At 46.6% G+C, this 19,714-nt stretch overlaps 1 protein-coding gene across 6 annotated transcripts in view; it reads right to left on the bottom strand.

Moving 5' to 3' along the window:
- Nucleotides 1-4,218: 4,218 nt before the first annotated feature.
- Nucleotides 4,219-19,714, bottom strand: part of ttn.2 (titin, tandem duplicate 2) — a 186,791-nt gene continuing 171,295 nt past the window's right edge. For all 6 annotated transcript variants that reach the window (XM_034573338.1, XM_034573339.1, XM_034573341.1 and 3 more), the window contains 21 exons: nucleotides 19,339-19,638; nucleotides 18,989-19,130; nucleotides 18,714-18,877; nucleotides 18,269-18,571; nucleotides 17,694-17,975; nucleotides 16,974-17,567; nucleotides 16,571-16,861; nucleotides 16,086-16,385; nucleotides 15,303-15,605; nucleotides 14,883-15,185; nucleotides 14,488-14,756; nucleotides 14,061-14,376; nucleotides 13,677-13,982; nucleotides 13,153-13,452; nucleotides 12,398-12,973; nucleotides 11,882-12,187; nucleotides 11,393-11,775; nucleotides 10,975-11,185; nucleotides 5,043-10,826; nucleotides 4,680-4,952; nucleotides 4,219-4,525 (listed from right to left, as the gene is read on the bottom strand). In XM_034573338.1, the coding sequence (XP_034429229.1) occupies nucleotides 4,233-4,525; nucleotides 4,680-4,952; nucleotides 5,043-10,826; nucleotides 10,975-11,185; nucleotides 11,393-11,775; nucleotides 11,882-12,187; nucleotides 12,398-12,973; nucleotides 13,153-13,452; nucleotides 13,677-13,982; nucleotides 14,061-14,376; nucleotides 14,488-14,756; nucleotides 14,883-15,185; nucleotides 15,303-15,605; nucleotides 16,086-16,385; nucleotides 16,571-16,861; nucleotides 16,974-17,567; nucleotides 17,694-17,975; nucleotides 18,269-18,571; nucleotides 18,714-18,877; nucleotides 18,989-19,130; nucleotides 19,339-19,638 (11,999 nt within the window). In that variant the 3' untranslated portion in view covers nucleotides 4,219-4,232. The remainder of the gene's footprint in view (nucleotides 4,526-4,679; nucleotides 4,953-5,042; nucleotides 10,827-10,974; nucleotides 11,186-11,392; nucleotides 11,776-11,881; nucleotides 12,188-12,397; nucleotides 12,974-13,152; nucleotides 13,453-13,676; nucleotides 13,983-14,060; nucleotides 14,377-14,487; nucleotides 14,757-14,882; nucleotides 15,186-15,302; nucleotides 15,606-16,085; nucleotides 16,386-16,570; nucleotides 16,862-16,973; nucleotides 17,568-17,693; nucleotides 17,976-18,268; nucleotides 18,572-18,713; nucleotides 18,878-18,988; nucleotides 19,131-19,338; nucleotides 19,639-19,714) is intronic.

Below are 19,714 nucleotides of genomic sequence, written 5' to 3'. Positions count from 1 at the left end.
TCAGATTGAACTCATCATGTGACCTGGAAACGTCTCTGACCTGAATCAGGCTCCGACCTTTCTCTTCTTCATGTTGAATCAACACAAACAGAGAAAAGAAGAAACTTCAACCAAAGCTGATCCTTTGTGTGTTTACACCATGAAACCAGTTTCAAACCAGTTTCATTCATCCACACAACAGGAGCGTATATTTCTGAGGCTCCGCCCACACAGACACGCTTTCATTTTAAAACTGTTGTTAGGGAAATCGCTCCAGCCAGTAATAATGTCCGTGGGTCATGTGACCTGTTTCCAGGTCGTTAGATAGTTTACGAGACATCTGTCCGTCCTCTGCTTTAAAAACCTTTTTGATAACTTTTGGATGAAGACCAAACGGACCAAACGGAGCAGTACCAGAGGAAATCACTGGGGGGCAGTGTAGCCAATAGTTCAGATGATCATAGAACACAGAGAAGAAATTTCAATAATGAAGAAAAATCTGGCGAAACAAATAATGGAATGTTCCAGCGGACGAGTGCTGGAATTCATGTTTGTCCTAAATTCTCTCATTGTTCTTATCGCAATGAGGTTATTTCTGTTTCGGAGCAGAATCACAGATTTAAAATGAAAACGTGTCCGAGTGGACGAATGTTCTCTGGCGTTGTTTCAACGTCCACTGGAAACATCGGAGGAACAGAGTGACGTTCTGAGGTCTGAGGGGAGGAGCCTCTCTGAAGTCCTGCATGGACACAAATTGGTGGATGAAGAAGGAAACTGAGGCTGGAAGAGAAAATGTATTTATATCATGAAACTGTCTGACGAAGACTCACTGTGTCTAAATGAAGATAATTAAAGGACCTTACTCTGGAAAGGAAAAACTTCAGAGTTAAAAGATGAGCAAACGTGTTTTTTGAACGGTCTGAAGTCTCAGATCAGGACGAGAGAAGACGAAGAGATGAAGCTGAGGAGGAGGAGGAGCTGCCAGCTTTACATTACTGAACATCACAGTCAAATAAGAAAAGATCAAAGTGATGTTGTTTTGTATCAAATGAGGTTTTTCTTATTTAAATAAAGATGCTGAAAATAAAACGTTGCAGTTATTCCACCTTAATGCAGCAGCTCACACATCTGTGGATAGTAGGTCAATGCTGTGAGTGTGTGTGTGTGTGTGTGTGTGTGTGTGTGTGTGTCTAAAATCTAGGGCAGAGCTTCAGTTTGTGTTAAACCTTCAGACGAAAGAAGAATTTAGAAGAACATTTAATGTCACTGAGGCAGGAGAAAAGATTATCGAGGCTGCTGGGAAATGGATCATAAATCTGTGTCGTCTGCGTACGAGATGTGGAAGATATCATGGATCTGAATGAGCTGGCTTAGAGGAAATATTTATACTGCAAATAGCAGTGGGCTGAGGATGGAGCCTTGCGGAACACCGCAATTAAAGTGGAAACATCAATCAATCAATCAATCAAATTTTATTTGTATAGCCCATATTCACAAATCACAACTTGTCTCATAGGGCTTTGACATGGTGTGACATCCTCTGCCCTTAACCCTCAACAAGAGTAAGGAAAAACTACTAAAAACCCTTTTAACAGGGAAAAAAGAAGGTAGAAACCTCAGAGAGACACATGTGAGGATCCGTCTCCCAGGACGGACAGAAGTGCAATGGATATCAAGTGTAAAGGAGAACATCAAGATAAAGGTTTTACATGGGAGCAGGAATTTAGTCTGACCACAGAGACGGTTCTGTTGGATTCCAGCAGTTGGTTTCTAGACGTGACAGGAAGTGATGGATCACGTGAACCAACTCAGCTCAGAATAACGTGACGCTTTAGCTCCGACCTTTCAGTCCAAAACCCTTTTTGTTTTACTGCACAAAGGAAACACATGATGTTGGAAGGTTCATCTTAATTTAACTCACTCTGCTGAGTCTCGTGTATTTACCTCAGGTAAGATTTAAAAAGCAGATTTAACACGTGAGGAAAGTGTTAAAAGAAGCATCGTCACTAAAAAATGAAATAATATGAATAGTTACAGGAAGCAGCCGTCGTCCAAACATCCTGTTCTGCAGCTTGGTTTTCAGAAGAACAAACTTCGTCTCCACGTGTGAAGAGAAGCATCGTTGATACTGTTTTTATTATATTTCACAGTTGTACTTTTTCCATTCAATGAAAAATGATTCATCTGACCGGACGTTATCTTGTTATGAAGTGACTGTTTCCATCGTTTTAAAACATTAACAGTGAATTTCATGGCCCTCGCTCTAAAACACAGTTTCCTCATTAACATATCGGCAGGTGGCTGTCGGCAGCATCAACAGGACGAGTCACATTAGTTTCCTTTATTTAATTAAACGTCTGGAGCTTAGTGACACTTTGTTGTCTGTTGAAGCAGCCGGATGAGGGACCTCGCTCGGGGCCCTCAGGGGCCTGACACAGAGGAAGATCCACTTTGAGTAATTGTGCTTTTGATGCTCCTGAACATGAGCTGCAGTATTTATGTGTCGACAGCAGGACGTCCTCCCTCTGCTCTCAGTCTTCATGTCACTCTGTGTAATGAACATCTGGCAGCTGCTTCCTGCGCCACACACACAGCTGCTTTCACTCTTTCACTCTTTAATTCAGCTGCTTTCACTCTTTTCACATCTTCTCACCATGAGGTTACACTGCCACCCGGAGGCCACAGAAACTAACTGCATGTGGTTTCACCTCAGGAGACTTTGAATCACATTGACTCACTGAAGCAGCCGTATCACAGACGAGTTCTTCCCTGTGGAGTAATAGTCGAGTAATGACAGCTTCATCCCTATTGGATGGATCGTGATGAAAGTGATCACATGACCACGGTCTGACGTTTCCTCTGACATCACCAGCAGGGCAGGTTCCTTATATAATAATTATTGGTCGGCACAGACAGCGCCACCATGAGGTCAAAACTATACTACGATTAAATGTGTCAAATCAAAACAGACATGAGCTCCGAGCTCTTTACGATATGATCACAGCTGTGGGACATGTGTCTGTCAGACGGAACCTGCACTGGAACAATCTTGTTATGAAAATGTTAAATCTAATATTAATATATATATAATATATAACATGGTTAAAATTAACTATGAAAATTACACAGAAACACGTTCCCACGACAACGTCACGTTACAACAGAACATTTCTTTTCCTTTCTAAAGACCAAAAACAAATGGAGTCAAAGAAGGACAGCAGACTTTGTGCAGTGCTGATAATCATGCTTTATTAAATCAATAATTGGAGAAAAACTCAAGGAGGCTGCGAAAATAGTTCCATGCTACAACTCCAACTTCAACCACACCAAAACGCAGAGCAACACACAGGAGCACGCTGGATTCTGTCCTGGGTTCAACGCAGCTCAGTTAGTTTCGGCTGCGCCGCGTCTGCTTGACTGACAAGTGAACTAAAAACTAACACACAAAAAACACTGCAGACCTCCGAGAGGCAGCTCTGCCTCTGCAAACGAGCACAGGGCGGACTCTGATCTCACCTGATGGCCAGGTTGGTGGGAACCGAGGAGCCCGAGCAAGTGGTCGTTTGCCAGAAGCAGAGCACAAAACAAAAAAGAAACATGTGCTCAGGGAGTGCAGGCCGCTCGCACTGTGAGCATGTCATGAAAATGGCGGTATGACATAATCCGTCAGAGGCGAGGTCCAGTCGTCCTGCTTACAAGAGGGTAAAATGCAAACAGGACTCAGGATCTCACACTCGTGTTACAAAGCACTGCACTGCTCTCACTCTGGAGCAGCGCATGTATAGTTTGTCTCTGATTGAGTTATCGTCAACAGGGAGCCTCTCTACCTGCTGAGGCAATCTTAAGACTTCAACTTATCGTTGAGGCACAGTTTAGTTTCTCAGTTTCACAGGGTATTCGTTTCTCATGAAACTTTCTCCTGTTAAACCACATTTAGTTTCATTTTGTTTCGGTTAATATTATTGTCATAAATAACAATACATACATTTCCCATAACCGTTAAATTCGGCTATATACATTATGTACATGTCACAGAAAAATGGATCAAAAATCCTAAGTCATAGTTATCCAATATGGCACATTTTATAACAACTTTAGACTTTAGTCTAGTTTGGCATAAATTAATGTCAAGTTTGGTACAAAAATAGTTCATATATATACAAGAACAGAAATTGAGATCTTTATCAAGTAGAGTATTTTGCTCAATTAATAAATAAAAAGGTATGGAAGTAGAGAAAAGGGGACGATTTTTTTTACACTGATCGAATGCTAATGTGAACAGTCGCTGAGTCAGATCCGAGCTCGTTGGACAGTTTGAGGGTATAGGTTCCAGCATCTTCCGCTTTCACCCCGGTGATGATGAGGGTGGTTAGATCCTCCGTCGTCTCTATGTGGAAGCGTCCACCGGCAGTCACCTCGATGGTTTTGCCCCCGCGGGACCACTCGATGTGTTTGGCGTCACCGGAGAAGGCACAGGCGACTGTCAGGACTTTGCCCGGCTCGATGCTGATGTCCTCCGGCAGAGCCTCGATTCTGGGAGCAGAACCTGGGGAACCACAGTGGACGATACATCAGGGCCCAGTTTGTTTGTTTTTCTTTTGTCAAAACAACAATTCTCTCTGTGAAGATTTTCAAATTCAAACTAACTTTACGAGGATAAATCTCTAAGTTCTTTAATAGATTAAAAGATAGTGTCTCACCGATTGCTCTGAATGAAGACCCCTCGGTGAGGCTGCTGGAGCTCAGTGCATACGACTCAGATGCAACCGTGGACATGCTGGACATGGACATGGTCTCAAACTTCATCTCAGCTGCCATGCTGCTGAAGGAGCTGGACTCCATCATGGATGACATCATGGCTTGCTGGGAGGAGGAAGAAAAGGAGGAGGACTCTTCCATTGTGTGGATTTCTTTCTTCATCATGGATGAGCTCATGGCTGATGAAGATTCCTTGTGACTCATCATCGTTGATCCTGTTTAAAGTAGAGATGGAGAAAATTGTAATGTGGATTTTCATAATGACTTCAAACTGGACTAAACATTTTTTGATGTAATGTTCTCACCTTTAAGAGCCAGTTGCTGCTCACGATAGGCTGTGATCTTCATGCGTACGGACTGGAAGACCTGTCCAGTGAAGGAAAAGGAGGATTTGGATACTCCTCCCTCTGATGTCATCTCACAGGTGTATTCTCCCTGATCGCTGTCCGCAAGATCGTGGATTACAAGGCTGCAGGAGCCCTCAGAGTATTGCATCGCAAGGTGGCTACTCTGCGAAAGTCTCCTCCCGTTGACGTACCACACCACCTCTCTGACGCTGCTCTCACAGACACAGGACATCCTCACTGAGCCCTCACGGGCTTCAGCTGTTAGTTGATTCAGAACCTTGGGAGGTTTTGGGGTTGGGGATTTGACAGGGGGTGGAGACACAACCCTCTTAGGGGACATGATCGGAGGAGGAGACTTCATCCTAGGAGGTGATTTGATCCCTGTCGGCTCTGGGGACTTTAACGCCCTGGGCGATTTGATCCCTGTCGGCTCTGGGGACTTTAACGCCCTGGGCGATTTGATCCCTGTCGGCTCTGGGGACTTGATGCCTTTTGGTGTTTTTATTCCAGCAGGTTCTGGGGACTTCATTCCTTTTGGTGTTTTGAGTCCTGCGAGTTCTGGAGATTTGACACCACGAGGGGATTTGAGTTCCTCGGATTCAGGTGACTTCACTCTCTCTGGAGACTTAATAGGTGGAGGTGACTTGAGTCTGGGTTCTGGGGATTTTATACCACGTGGTGACTTAACTCCCTCAGGTTCAGGAGATTTGACAGTTGGAGCTGGTGATTTTAAGCTGGGTGCTGGAGAGGTTGCCGACGGCACAGGAGACTTGACGCTCCTAGGAGACTTAATTCCATCTGGTCCAGGAGACTTCACACTCGGAGTAGGAGATGTTGCACATGGTTCAGGGGATTTGACACTTGGTGTTGGTGATTTAATTGAAGGCACGGGGGATGTAACGCTGGGTTCAGGTGACTTTACACTTGGAACAGGGGATGTTACGGAGGGAGCAGGTGATGTGACTGAAGGCTCTGGTGACCTTACAGATGGCTCAGGAGATTTGACAGCCTGAACTTCTTCTTTGGGAGCTGCTCTGCGAATGGTTAAAGTGAAGTGAGCCTCCTGTCTGCCTGTCGCGTTCTCTACCACCACCGTGTAACTGCCCTCGTCTGAAGTCGTCACAGAGGAAACCTCCAGGCTGGACTTGTACTGAGTTGTGGTGACCTGGACACGGTGAGATGCAACAAGAGTTGTGGTCTTGTGCATCCATGAAACACTGGGTGCCGGCTCGCCATCAATATCACAGGAGAATCTGGCCGTCTGTCCCTCTTCAATCGTCACAGACTGAGGCTTGGTGAGGATCCTAGCCGGAAGAGAAGGCTTCACCTTTTGGACTGAAGCTTCCTCAGCTACGGCAGCAGAGGATGATTTAAGTTTGGATTCAGAAGTGGAGTGCTTCCCAGTAAGAGAAAATTTGTCTGATGAGTAGGAGGAAGCAGATGACAGGTATTCAGTCGAGGCGTATTTGATAGATGAATCATACCTCTCAGATGAGGCAGCATATCTTTCACGAGTAGCAACCTCATGTGTCTCGGTCAACTTAGACTTGCTCTCCTCCACTTCAAAGTGGGTCTGGGACGCATAGCCAGTTTTAAAGTGCGTGGTGTGATAGTGGTCAATTCGAGTTACTTCGGGGACAAATGTTTTGGTAACTTCCTCATCTTTGCGGCGAGAGGAGAAGGTGGTGTATCCTCCACAGGACACATCCAGGGTGGCATAGTCCGATGCCTCTCCCTTAGAGTTGGAGCATACACAACGGTATGTGCCACTGTCCTCTTCCTGACAGCCCATGATAACGATGGTCAAGACGCCGCTCATGTTGGTGAATACATATTTCTCACTGCTTTCAGAGATTGCAGTTCCATTATGGAACCACTTGACCTCACCATCTGGCTTGGCTTGGATGTTCAGCGTGAATCTGGTGTCTTGGCCAATTGGTATGCGATGAGAACGCATCCTGACGGTCACACGGGGAGCATGGTCAAGGCTGAAAGGTGTCTGGCTAACAACCTGATATTTTCTCTCAGATTTCAGAGCAGCCTTTCTGGCCTCATAGCGGGACATGATGTCAAATCTGGCAGATCTCTCAAACCTGGAGGAAGAGCGGGAAGACCTCTCAACTGATTTGATGGGGCTGGGAGAGCGGGGACGAGTCCTCTCCGGGGTGGGGGACCTCCTCCCCACAATCTGTCCCTCTACTTCCACAGGTGGCCTGGTCCGAGATGGTCTGATCAGCTCTGCGACAGGACGCATCAGCTCAATGTATGTGGGAGACAATGATCTTCTCCTCCTCATGAACTGAGAAACAGTACGTTTCTTCTTCTCAACAACTTCAACAGACTCCTGCCTGAACTCCTGTCTCCTCTCTTCCCGTTCCATGGCACGCCGCTCTATGCGGATAGGGCTGCCAGCAGGAGAGGCAGAAAAACCGAGCTCCAGTTCATCCTCCAGCATCATTTTCTCCTCCTCTGTTCTCCTCATGGAGAGGTAGTCGTCCACAGGCATCAGCAGCTCCTCGTCGCTCAGGTCTCCCAGAGATCTCCTCCTGGATTTGAAGGAAACCTCAGATTCAGGGGAGGGTGAACGGCGTGCAGGCCTGACAGTCTCCAGGTCATCCAGGCTGAGTTTTGGAATACGCCATCTAGGCCTGTACTGGTCAGTAATTCGGGGGAGGGGCATGACATAGAACTGTTCCCACCTGGACAAGCGAATACGTCTCTGTCTCTTCTGCACAATCCTCTCCATCCTCTCTGGAATCTCATACTGGTCTCTCAGCTTTCTGTACCACTTCATATCCGAGAGAGGTACAAACTGTTTGATGGCCTTGTCTTCATCCAAAACTCGAGGATCGTGAACTAATGGCTCTGGCATCTCATATGGCATGAAAATCCTCCTTTCCTCCTCCAGCCTCTTGGTATCCGACTTCTCCACTGTGATGTCAAACTCACCCTCTATGTTCTTGGTACTCACTGCAGGCTTGTACATCTCTGCAGCAAATTTGAGGGCCTCCTGGGCTGTGGGGTTGAAAGGTACAAGCTCTTCAGTGGCAACAATCCGCTGAGCCATCTTGTTCGTCTTTTCAATTTCTTTCTGTATGTGTCTGTATTTCTCCTCCTCGCTCTTATACTCTCTCCTGGTATAGGTCAGGCGGTCGACATTCAGTGTAGCCTGGCAGCTTGCAGAGCCAGCTGAGTTGGTTGCGGTAACCTTGTACAAACCAGAGTCCTCAAGTAGAGTCTCTCTGACGTGCAGGACATGGTAATCAACATCCTCCTGTATGACAACAACCTTTGGACCAAACTGTAGTGGATGACCGTCCTTCTCCCATTTCAGAGTAGGAGTTGGGATTCCTGAGACTCTGAGTTCGAAACGGACACTATGCCCTTCTATGCACTCAACATTAGCCAGGAGACGTTTGAACATGGGCCTCATAGTTTCCTCCATCACAGGATGAGGTGTCACAGTGAGGCGAGCCTTGCAGCTGTCTTCTCCAAACCTGTTGTGGGCCATGACTGTGTATTCAGCATCATCGTTCACGTCCAGATTGTGGATCATCAGCTGGTACAGACCCGTATCACTGGTGAATGTGTACTTGCTGTCATCGTCGCCTGCCCTGATTCTCTCTCCATTCTTAAGCCATGCTACATGAGGCTCCGGGTGCACAGTAATAGTGACACCAAAGCGGACATCTTCGCCAATGTAGGCAGCGCTATTGTAAAGAGGCAAAGTGAACTCGGGTGGTCTCTGCAGGAGTTTACTCTTGTCAACTCTCTTCCTCAGTTTCTTGATGGAGCGGCTTACATAGTGCTCTCTGATGCTTCTTACCGTATCAACAAAGAGCTCTCCATAAGCACTGTCCTCTCCATCCTCGCTCACCACCTTGCATCTGTACACACCATCATCACTGTCTTCAATGTCCTTTACATAGATGCTGGCAAAACCATTACTGTAAGTGATCTCATACTTGGGGCTTGGGTGTAGCTGACGGTTTCCGAAGTACCACGACACCTGTGTACTCTTGTCATAGTTGGCAATGCTACAAGTGAATCTGACATGGCCGCCTTCCTCAGCTGAGCCATGCATGACTGGACCAGCACGAAGGCCATGGTACTCGGTTCCAATCTTCACTTTACCCACAGCTAATCCTCTCTGGTTCTTGAAGGCGCCACCATAAGCAACGCGAGCTGACGATACGATAGTGTCCATCCTCTTCACACAGGTCTGGTAGTACCTTCTGTGTCTCAGTGTCTTGATGACCTTGTTGCTGACATGCTCAATCTTCATCTTGAGCCATGGGTGCTCCAGAGCCTCATGGGCGGTCATACGGAGCTTCATGTCCTTGACTAGAAGTCTGTCCACAAAGTCCATGGCCTCCAGGCTGATGTCCTTAAATGCTTCACTATCAAAGATGAACTCACAGTTTGAGATGTTCTCAATCATCTTCGTAGTTGACTCTGCCGCAAATGGATTAAGGCCACTGAGCAAAACATAGGCCATAACACCAACAGACCACATATCAGTGGCTGTTGTGATTAAGTCATGGCGGTGGACCTCTGGGGCACAGTACTCTGGAGCTGAGAACAGCATTCTGATGTTTTCTCCTGGCACTAGCAGCCGAGCCTGGCCCATCTCGATAATCTTGATGGTGGTGCTTCTCCTTGTAGAATAGACGATGTTGTCTGGGCGGATATCGAAGTGACCGAAGTTGCTGCTATGCAAGAACTTGACGGAAGAGCAGACTTGTCTCAGGTAGCGGACAATCTCCTGCTCTGTTAGCTCAAAGTTGCTGGTACCAAGGCGCTCAAAGATGTCAACTCCAGAAATGAATTCAAAGATCAGGATAATTTCTTCCATACTTTCAAAGTATTCATGCAGGTAAATTATATTCTTGTGCCTTGCTACGTTGAGGGCCTCAATTTCCCTAAGAACCAACTCACGGTCAGTTCCTTTGACCTTGATGAACTTGGCTATGAAGGTCTTCTTAGTAGCAATCTCAACGCAGCGGTGGACTGCTCCAAACTGGCAGCGAGCAAGCTCCTCAGAGATGATGTACTTGGAGGACAACTCCTTCACCTTGTAGAATAGAGCTTCTTCCTTGGTGATCACTCTGGCTTCATCCACTTCCTCATCATAATTCCTAATCACAGACTTGTCTTCCTTCGTAGTGATGGGCTCAGTTGGCACAGAAGGAGAGCTCAGACCAAATCCGTTCTCAGCAATGACACGGAACTGGTATTTGGTCTTTCCAAATATGTTGATGATGGTGATGCTGCAGTCAGTGGTCTGTCCAGCACGGATCCACCTGTCAGCAGTGGTGGGACACTTCTCTACAATGTAGCCAATAATGTCGCTACCACCGTCATTGGCAGGAGGCTCCCAGGTCATAGTGATGGAATCCCGAGTAATATCACTGACCATGAGTCCCTTTGGAGCTTCAGGTATGTCAGCCACATTCACCTCGATGGTTTGCTTGTCCATTCCAAACCTATTCTTTGCAGTAATAATGTAGTAGCCATTATCTCTCCTCTGCACTCCCTTATGGAAGACCAGGGAGGTGAAAGACCTTGTGGTGATGACCTGGTGGTAAGGAGAGTTGGAGAGGATCTCCTGGCCCTTCTGCCAAGTGACTGCTGCCTCAGGCTTGCCAGTGATGGGGATCTTGATGGTGATCTGATCTCCACGGACAGCGTGGACTGCCCCCATTCCCTGGAGCTCTTTGGGCAGGTGGATTTTAGCAGGAACTAGAATTAAATTGACAAAAAATACAACGTTAATTCGCATGTTGTTATAATTTCTGTTTCAGGAATTACACCTGGAAACAATACAACCAGGTGGATTCTAGAAAACACAAAACGTAATTAATTTGTAATAACAAAATCATTTCATCACCTTCCACTTCCAGGTTGGCTGTTGTAGAGATAGAACCTGAGGGGTTGGTTGCCCTGACTTGATAAACGGTGGCATCGTTCTCATCAGCAGATGTGATGACGAGCTGGTAGTAACCTCCCTTGAACTCCTGAGCTTTGATCTTGGTTCCATCTGCCTGAATTTCCTTTCCACTGCGGTACCATTTCACCAAAGGCTTTGGATGGCCCACCACCTTGAGGGAAAAATAATCAAGTTAGATATTGTACTGAACACAAGCCTTGTCTCTTTCAGCAGAAACTGGAATTGACAAAATTAGGTTTTGTGTTTGTGTCCCAGAGTCAGATGAGACATTTGGGGTGAGGACATATTTAGACTTTCACAGATGTAGATGCCACTTTCAAATATTTGAAAGGTAAAGGTAATTAAATATATAAAGTACCTTAGTGACAAAGGTGGCATTGGCGTGATATTTGACGTTCATGTCCCTGATCTCCTCCCTGAATGCAGGAGCGCGTGGAGACTGGTCAGACTTCGGGATTATTCCCGCAGAGGTCTCGCTCCAGCCGCTCTCACCACCCGCATTCTCACACTTGACACGGAACTCATACTCGAAGCCCTCAATCAAGGCTATGACCTCATAAGTGGTCTCCACAATCTTCTTGTTGGTAACTGAAATCCACTTGTTCTGCTTCTTCTCACGTTTCTCCAGATAGTAGTTTGTAATTTTAGCTCCACCGTCACTGCTTGGAGGCTTCCAGCAGACGACACAGGAGTCCTTGGTGGAGCTGATGATGAAGGGCTGCTGTGGGATGCCCGGTTTTTCTGAGAAACAAACAGAGAATGTTATCGTAGTGCTCTACGTATCTGTAGTTTGACCTGCATTGTAGCTACAGAAGCCAAAAGTGGCAAACAATATTACGGGACTTACCGAATGGACTCTTTATGATGATCACTGATGGGATTTCCAGAGCCTCGCTGACTCCGTACTGGTTCTGGGCAGAGACTCTGAAGTAGTACCCGGCGTTTTCTATCAGGTTGGGGACACGGCAGGTTGTGCCAGAGACCGAGGAGGACACCAGGTGCCACTGCTCCCCTTCTTTGGCTTCACGCTTCTCCACAATGTAGTTTGAGATTATGGAACCTCCATCATCCTTGGGAACTTTCCAGCTGATGACAACTGAGCTCTTTAGCAGAGCATCGATAACCATTGGACCCTCAGGGATGCATGGTTTATCTGGATAAACCATAAGAAGTGAGTGAGTAACAACACTTTCCCAACAGATAAATAGATCTAGGAATAGTTATTCATTGGCTGAAACTAGGTATAAAATCATATGTATAACTAATATTTACCGAGACACAGACTTAACATAGACATATTTTTTATTTAAATAGCATTAGTTATAATATGATGTCTTTTGGACATCTTCGTTTTCTTGATTACCTTGGATTTCAACACGTAGAACAGTGTCAACGGTTCCAAACCCGTTGCTGAGTTGAACCTTATAGCGGCCGGCATTTGTCTTTCTCTGGACGTTCCTCACCACCAGGTGGGTGTAGCTTTCTGTGTTTTCAATGATCACATTTTCTGATGGATTCAGAGGCTTCTTGCCATAGAACCACATGATCTGGGGGATAGGGCGCCCGATGTAGACGACATGCAGGCGGAGGCTGGTGCCAGCTCCAGCAAAGTACTTCTCCTTCAGGGGGAACCCAGGATGGAACTGAGGAGCTGCTTGAAGACGCAGTTTGCCGCTGGTTTCAACCTCTCCGGCCTCATTGATGGCCCTGCAGGTATACAAGCCCTCGTCTTCCTGCTCATCTGTCAGGATACTGAGGGAGTGGTTACGGCCATCTGAGCTCATCTTGTACTTGCGGCTCTGAATCAGTTCCCTCCCGAAGCGGTACCACTTGATCTCAGGCAGAGGTCTGCCAATAATGCCACAGGTCAGACTGCCCAACTCACCAAGTTTGGTGGTAACGTCTTGGATCTCTTCCTTCAAAGCTGGAGCTTCACCAACTGCAGAGACATCAGCAAAGTTTCATTCATCTACATTCATTATTTTCTTTGCTATAAAATATACGTAATATTCTTTTATTGCTGATGCTGTTACCTAATGATTCATTGTTTAACTTTATAAAGACCCGGGTCACATTACAAATTCTGTTTGATGAAATCTATAATCTGTATTGGCTCACCGCTCAGTTTAGTCTTGATGCCCATAGGTGTGCGACGAGGTCGGCTGAATCCGGTCTCATTCTCAGCAAAGATTCTAAACTCGTACTCGGTGGCCTCTATTAATCCACCCATGGTGAACTGACGATCCTTGGAACGCTCCTTGTTGCATTTCTTCCAGGCGCTTTCTCCAGCCTGCCTGAACTCAACCCAGTAGCCCAGAATCTCCTTGCCTCCGTCATGCTCAGGCCTGAGCCAGTGGATAGTGATGGAGTCTTTGGTGATGGAGATGATGTCGATCTCTCCTGGCTGGCTGGGTTTGTCTATAGGGAGAAGACAAACGTGGCTTAAAACTCACAGAGAGACTAAATGATGGTATTGTACAATAGCTGTAAAATCTGTTCTTTGATTAGTTCTATACATGAATATATGTTTAACGTAGATTAAAAAAGCCTGACATGTTTCTTTTAGATTTTCAAGTGTCTGTCTCGTCAACATATTTTACGTTATATCATTTTCTCCAAGCCGACATTCAACATGAACTCACCAAATGGATCTTTGCAGACCAACGACTCTGAAGCAGGACCAGGTTCACTCTGCCCAATGTCGTTCTGAGCCACGACTCTGAACATGTACTCTGCGTCAGGAATGAGACCAGTCACGTTGTACATGGTGGTGGTGATGTGGGTCTTGTTATGGCGGACCCACTTCTCTGTCGACACCTCCCTCCTTTCCACATAGTATCCTGTGATGCGAGAGCCTCCATCATCCCGAGGGCGGGCCCAGGACAAAGACACTGTAGACTTGGTCACGTCCATGATCTCTGGTGGGTAGCTAGGAGGTTCTGGTGGGCCTGGAGGTGAAGTCTGTTGTCAGTAAAATCAATACGTACAACACTAACTGCATCACAATTTTGAAAAATTATACTCACAAAGTGGTGTCTTAGGTGTCACAGGCTCATCAGACTTGAGAGATCTGCTGACACCGAACTGGTTCTCAGCAGAAACCTTGAAGTGATACTCCACATTTTCCTTCAGACCCTTCACCACCAGAGAATTCTCGGTTACCCGGGAGTCCACTGTACACCAGGCGGCCTTGGGTACCTCACGCCTTTCCACGATGTATCCTAGGATGTCGGAGCCGCCATCATCTGAAGGTGGTCTCCAGCTGACCCGCAATGATCTGGCTTGAATCTCATCACATTCCAGAGGGCCCTCTGGGGAATCGGGGCGACCAATCACCTTCACCTGGAGGAGGAGATTTATAGACAGTTAGGTTCCCACCATTCCAAGAGATTGTATTTTAAAATGATCAATATTTAAGTGCATTTCTCTGAAGTCATATGACAGCCTAGTCACCTTGATGTACACGGCCTTCCTGCCACATTTGTTCTCCAGCAGCAGGTCATAGGTACCGGTGTCGTCCTTGTGTGCCTCTTTGATGACCAGCTCAGTGATGTCATCGTGCGTGGCAATCATGGCCCGATGGGAGATGTCACGGCCATCCTTGGTCCACTTGCATATAGGGATGGGTTTACCCTTGATGGCCACAGACAGATGGATGACTCCGCCCTGTCGCACTACGTAGCCCTCCTCATATTTACGATCAAACTCATAGTCGGGATAATCTGAGGATGACACAGATCAGAGTTTTGTCAATTACAGATTCAGGTAAGAGAGAAAGATGCATTTTATATTTACGAGATAAAAGTATCTTGTTTTGTGACTCTAGATTATGTTTGTTGTTCTCCTACCCAGCATCTCCTGGACTTTAACAACTCCAGGAATCTCTGCGGGCTCTCCGGAACCACCAGCATTGCAAGCGATGATCCTGAACTTGTACTCAGCACCCTGGGGCATGTGGGTGAGAGTGTACTCGCACATCTTAGTGGGTGTGGTGTTGCACAATGTCCATTCCACCTGGTCCACCTTCTGCATCTCGATTAAGTAGCCAGTAATCACAGCACCACCCTCCTCTTCAGGTGGCAACCAGGCCAGAGAGACTGAAGTCCTGGTGCTGTCGGTGACTCTGGGTTGAACTGGAGCTCCTGGAGCCTCTGTTCAACAACACAGTAAAAAACTGACTTCAGACTTATGAGATTAGAAAAAAATAAGTGGTGGCGGTTTTATCATTACAGTGGCACAGTAGTTACACACTGAGTTTTGTCACGTACCAATGGGATCCATGGCGACAGTGATGACAGAGGTCTCGCTGGGTTTCCCGACTCCTCTCGAGTTGATGGCAGTGACACGGTATTCGTACTCCAGGCCCTCGATCAGGCCAGAGGAGCGGTACCTGGTCATGGTGACGGGGTTCTTGCTGATCTTCATCCACCTGTCAGAATGGGCCTCCTTACGTTCAATTATGTAGCCGGCAATGGTGGATCCACCATTGTCCTCAGGTGGTTGCCAGGTCAGGGTCATGCCCTCGTGGGTGGCATCAAGCACATCTGGCCTGCTTGGAGGTCCAGGGATGGCTAAACAGGAAATACAGATGAATTACTGATAACAGAAAATACTAGACAGTTGGATCGAAGATTTACTGATGTAATGAAGATGGAAAGTATGAATGATGAAGGGCGATGAAAGGAAGGATGTTAAATATATAAATAAATACGATTTTTTTCTGGTAATAGGCTCAGAAATATGTGGCTCAATTTTCTTCAGTCTTAATATTGATCAAGACATTTTTTAATGAGGCTGGTAAAGAAAAAACTGCTTGGTGTAGATGTTTACGTGACCCTTGTAGTCAATAATGTATTAGTAGGTCATTGCTACCAGATGGTTAAAAGAGTTGTTCCTAAATGGTTGCTATGGCGAAAGTAGACACCAAAAGTAGAACAAGTGGGACCAAAAAGTTGTTTGGAAGAAACAGCAGCAGAGTTTGTTTTCATTCTAAATAAGATGATATACATAGAGTGCAGTAACACAACACTTTCGATGGGAAGAGAACTCACTCTTGGCGCTCTTGCACTCCACCACCTCAGACTGCAGGAAGCTACCGACACCGAAGCGATTCATGGCAGCAACACGGAACACATACTCAGTTCCCTCTGTGAGTCTGGTGAACTTGTAGCAGGGTCGGGTCACTGACTCTGAGATGGTGGACCAGCCTGGCCGGTGGGCGTCACGCTGCTCCACCACGTAGCCGCTGACATTGGCCCCGCCGTCCTTCTCCGGAGGTTCCCAGCTGACTGTCACTGACACGCCGTCAGTCTCCTCAATCTTCATTGGACCAACTGGGATTCCAGGTTTGTCTGGATGGACACAAGGACGAGGCTGCTTAGTACGTCTGTGTTTGCATATGACTTGTACTTGATACACAAAATTACTGATTACATGTGACTTCGTAAACTGACTAATTATTGGTACATCTATTCTGTAAAATTGCACTTGATCTAATTTATGAATGACCTCATTTGTCTGCAGAAAGTCGCCTTACCAAGTATGATGACCTTGATGACCTCTGTTGCCATGCCGATGGCATTCTTAACTTGCAGCATGTAGTCTCCCGTGTCACTGATTGTCGCATCACGTATGACGAGATGGGTATATTTGCCGTTGCTGTCAATTTTGATGCGGTCCAGGCTGTCCTTCAACTGGGTGCCACCGAAGAACCAGGAGCATTCAGGCTGTGGCTTAGCTTTTATCGGGATGTTGAGGTCGATGGCTTTGCCACGGTGCACGTGGACTATTTTCTGAGGGATGCTGGTCAGGTCAATCGTGGGCATCACTGAAATATACAGAGATATGTTTTGTATTGATTGTATTTTAGGGATTTATGTGAATTTTTGTATTTTTTGGAATGGTTAAAAGGGATTGTGGATGTTTTCATGATTTCTTACCCTTAATCTCTTGAATTGTGATCGGAGATACAATGTCCATGGGCTCGCTGGCTCCCCTGCTGTTAGTGGCTCTGATTCTGAAAAGATACTGGTCATTCTCCATTAGGGATTGGATGGTGTGCTGGGACACAAAGGCCTTGACTGTCGCCACGGCAGTCCACCTGTCCAAGCCCACTTTGCAGGCCTCGATTACATAACCCGTCAGCCTGCTGCCGCCATCGTGCACTGGCTTCTCCCAGAGCAGTGTGACTGAGGACTTGGTGACATCAACCATCTGGAGGCTCAAAGGCACTGATGGCACCTCGCACACCAGCACAGCCTCAGACGTGTCACACGGCTCACCGACGCCATAGATGTTCTCTGGCAGGATTCTGAAGAAGTAGTGCACTCCCTCCTCCAGGCCAGTGATCCTGAACAGGGTCTTTCTACACTCAGTGGTGACGGTCTTGTATGACTTCATGTTGGCTTCACGCTTCTCTACAATGTAGTTGCTGACGTGAGCACCACCATCAATGCTCGGGACATCCCAGGTGATCACAACAGACTCCTTGGTGTAGTCCTTCACCTTCACTGAAGCTGGAGGACCAGGAGTGTCTGCGGGAAAGAGGGGGGGGGGGTGAAGAAGAGAACATATTATTGTTTACAGTCGAGCTGAGGAAACTTTTACATTTTAATTCAGCATGAAATAATGAGTATCTGTGCAAACTTCAGATGACATACCATAGACTTTGACCAGAATGGTTGTAGTCTTCTTGCCAGATGGGTTCTCTGCCTCCACAACGTATTTTCCAGAGTCATAGCGAGTAACCTTTTCCACCATTAGCATGGTGTAGCTATTGGTGGTTTCAATGAAGCCACGGCTCTGCAGCTCCACCCCTGTCTTCCTCCAGGCCACCACTGGTATTGGGCGGCCAGTGACGGACACAAACAGACGCAGGGTTCCTCCGGCTCGCAGACACACTGTTTTCTTCAAGTCGTCGGCAAGCTCCAGGTCAGGAATTTCTGAGCAGGTGGAGCAGAGTAAGAGTCATATAATGCTGCGACAAAGACTTTTTCACATTATACTTATTTAGTTTTTTAAATAGTTTAGAAGAAATTACACAGAAACTGTGGAGAAGTTTTTAGATTTTATATTTGGAAAGCATACGAGATGAATGGAAGTTTGGTGTTGGTGCTGTTGGTGATAATAATATTTAATAATTAAATTGTATGCTGTTCTATTCTATTTTGCTTTCTCTCTTTTCTGCCACAGAACGTTTTACCAGGAACAGGAGCTGAAGTGTGGATTGACTCACCGATTCTCTCCAGAGGCTGGACCTCAGCATTAGGTTCACTGAACTCCCCGGTGCCCTTGTTGTTGATGGCAGCTACTCTGAATCTATACTTCTTATTGGCTGCCAGGCCCACGGCCACATACTCATTGGTCTTGAGTGCCTTGGCGCTGGCACGGTACCACTGTTCGGTGCCCTCCTCTAAGATCTCAACTATGTAGCCGGTGACGTCTGAGCCTCCGTCGTACATGGGTCTGGTCCAGGTCAGGCTGATGCTGTGCTTGGTTGTGTCAGTGATGCGAGGCATTGATGGAGGAGCTGGTGTATCTGAAAGTAAATATACATATGGATATATTATATCTTCTTCGAACCTTATTCCATCAAGAGGAAAGTAATCTTTCCAAAGTATGGATGGAAGTATGGTTAGCACTTGAAAAGAAAAGACTGAAAAGACTGTTTAATGTCTTACAAGTTGGGTCTTTGCAGAGGATGTATGGTGAGGCGTCGCTCGGCTGGCTGTCTCCTGCAGCGTTGACGGCCGTCACTCTAAACATGTACTCGCTTCCCTCCAACAGACCTGAGATCTTCAGACGAGTGTCGTAGATGGTGTAATTCTTATTAACCCGAGTCCACCTGTTCCAGAGAAGAAATAACAGGATGTGGTGAGGGAAAGACGATGACATCAATATTTCAGAAAGTGAAAACTCAAATTCATCCATCAAGCCCATCAGATGTTAATCACACCTGGTGCTGCTCTGCTCTCGTTTATCCACAATGTATGTTTTGATCTCGCTGCCTCCATCGCTCTCAGGCTTCAGCCACTCGATGATGACGTGCTCCTTGGCCACAGCTGTGACGTCCGGTGTGCCCGGCTGGGACGGGATGGCTGAGAGATAGAAGAGTTGAGACACGTCAGGGTCACAGACAGAAAACATCTTATATGAGTGGCAATTTGGGGTTCAGCAAGGACACTTCAGCATGCAAATGAGGAAGACTGGGATCGAACTGCCAAGGGTTTGTCCTCACTATGCTACAGCACCACCATCAGGAAACATTTGAATGAAACGGTAAAGTCAGAGAAACGCTGTGCTTACTGTAGGCGTTCCTGGCGATGATGGGATCAGATTCTAGAGCAACTCCCGGTCCGTACTTGTTGACTCCTTTGACTCTGAAAATGTACTCGTTATTCTTGATCAGCCTGCTGCTGACACATGACAGAGTCTTGCACTCGGCCTCCATGATGACCCAGTTGAGGCGGCTGGTCTCGCGACGCTCCACGATGTAATGGGTGACAAGGTGTCCACCATCCTGCAGTGGAATCTTCCACGACACTGTACATTTCTCCTCCGTCACTCTGCTGATTACGATCTTGTCAGCCGGAGCTCCAGGAGTGTCTAAAAGAGGAGAACCCGTCAATCAGTCCAGAGAAATGTCTATTAATTGCTACACAACCTCAAGTTTTTCTATTCG

Source organism: Hippoglossus hippoglossus, chromosome 21, assembly GCF_009819705.1.
Source record: "Hippoglossus hippoglossus isolate fHipHip1 chromosome 21, fHipHip1.pri, whole genome shotgun sequence".
Lineage (NCBI taxonomy): Eukaryota > Metazoa > Chordata > Actinopteri > Pleuronectiformes > Pleuronectidae > Hippoglossus > Hippoglossus hippoglossus.
The sequence above is the reverse complement of the archived record's forward strand: the minus strand, read 5'-3'. Positions and strand labels throughout refer to the sequence as shown.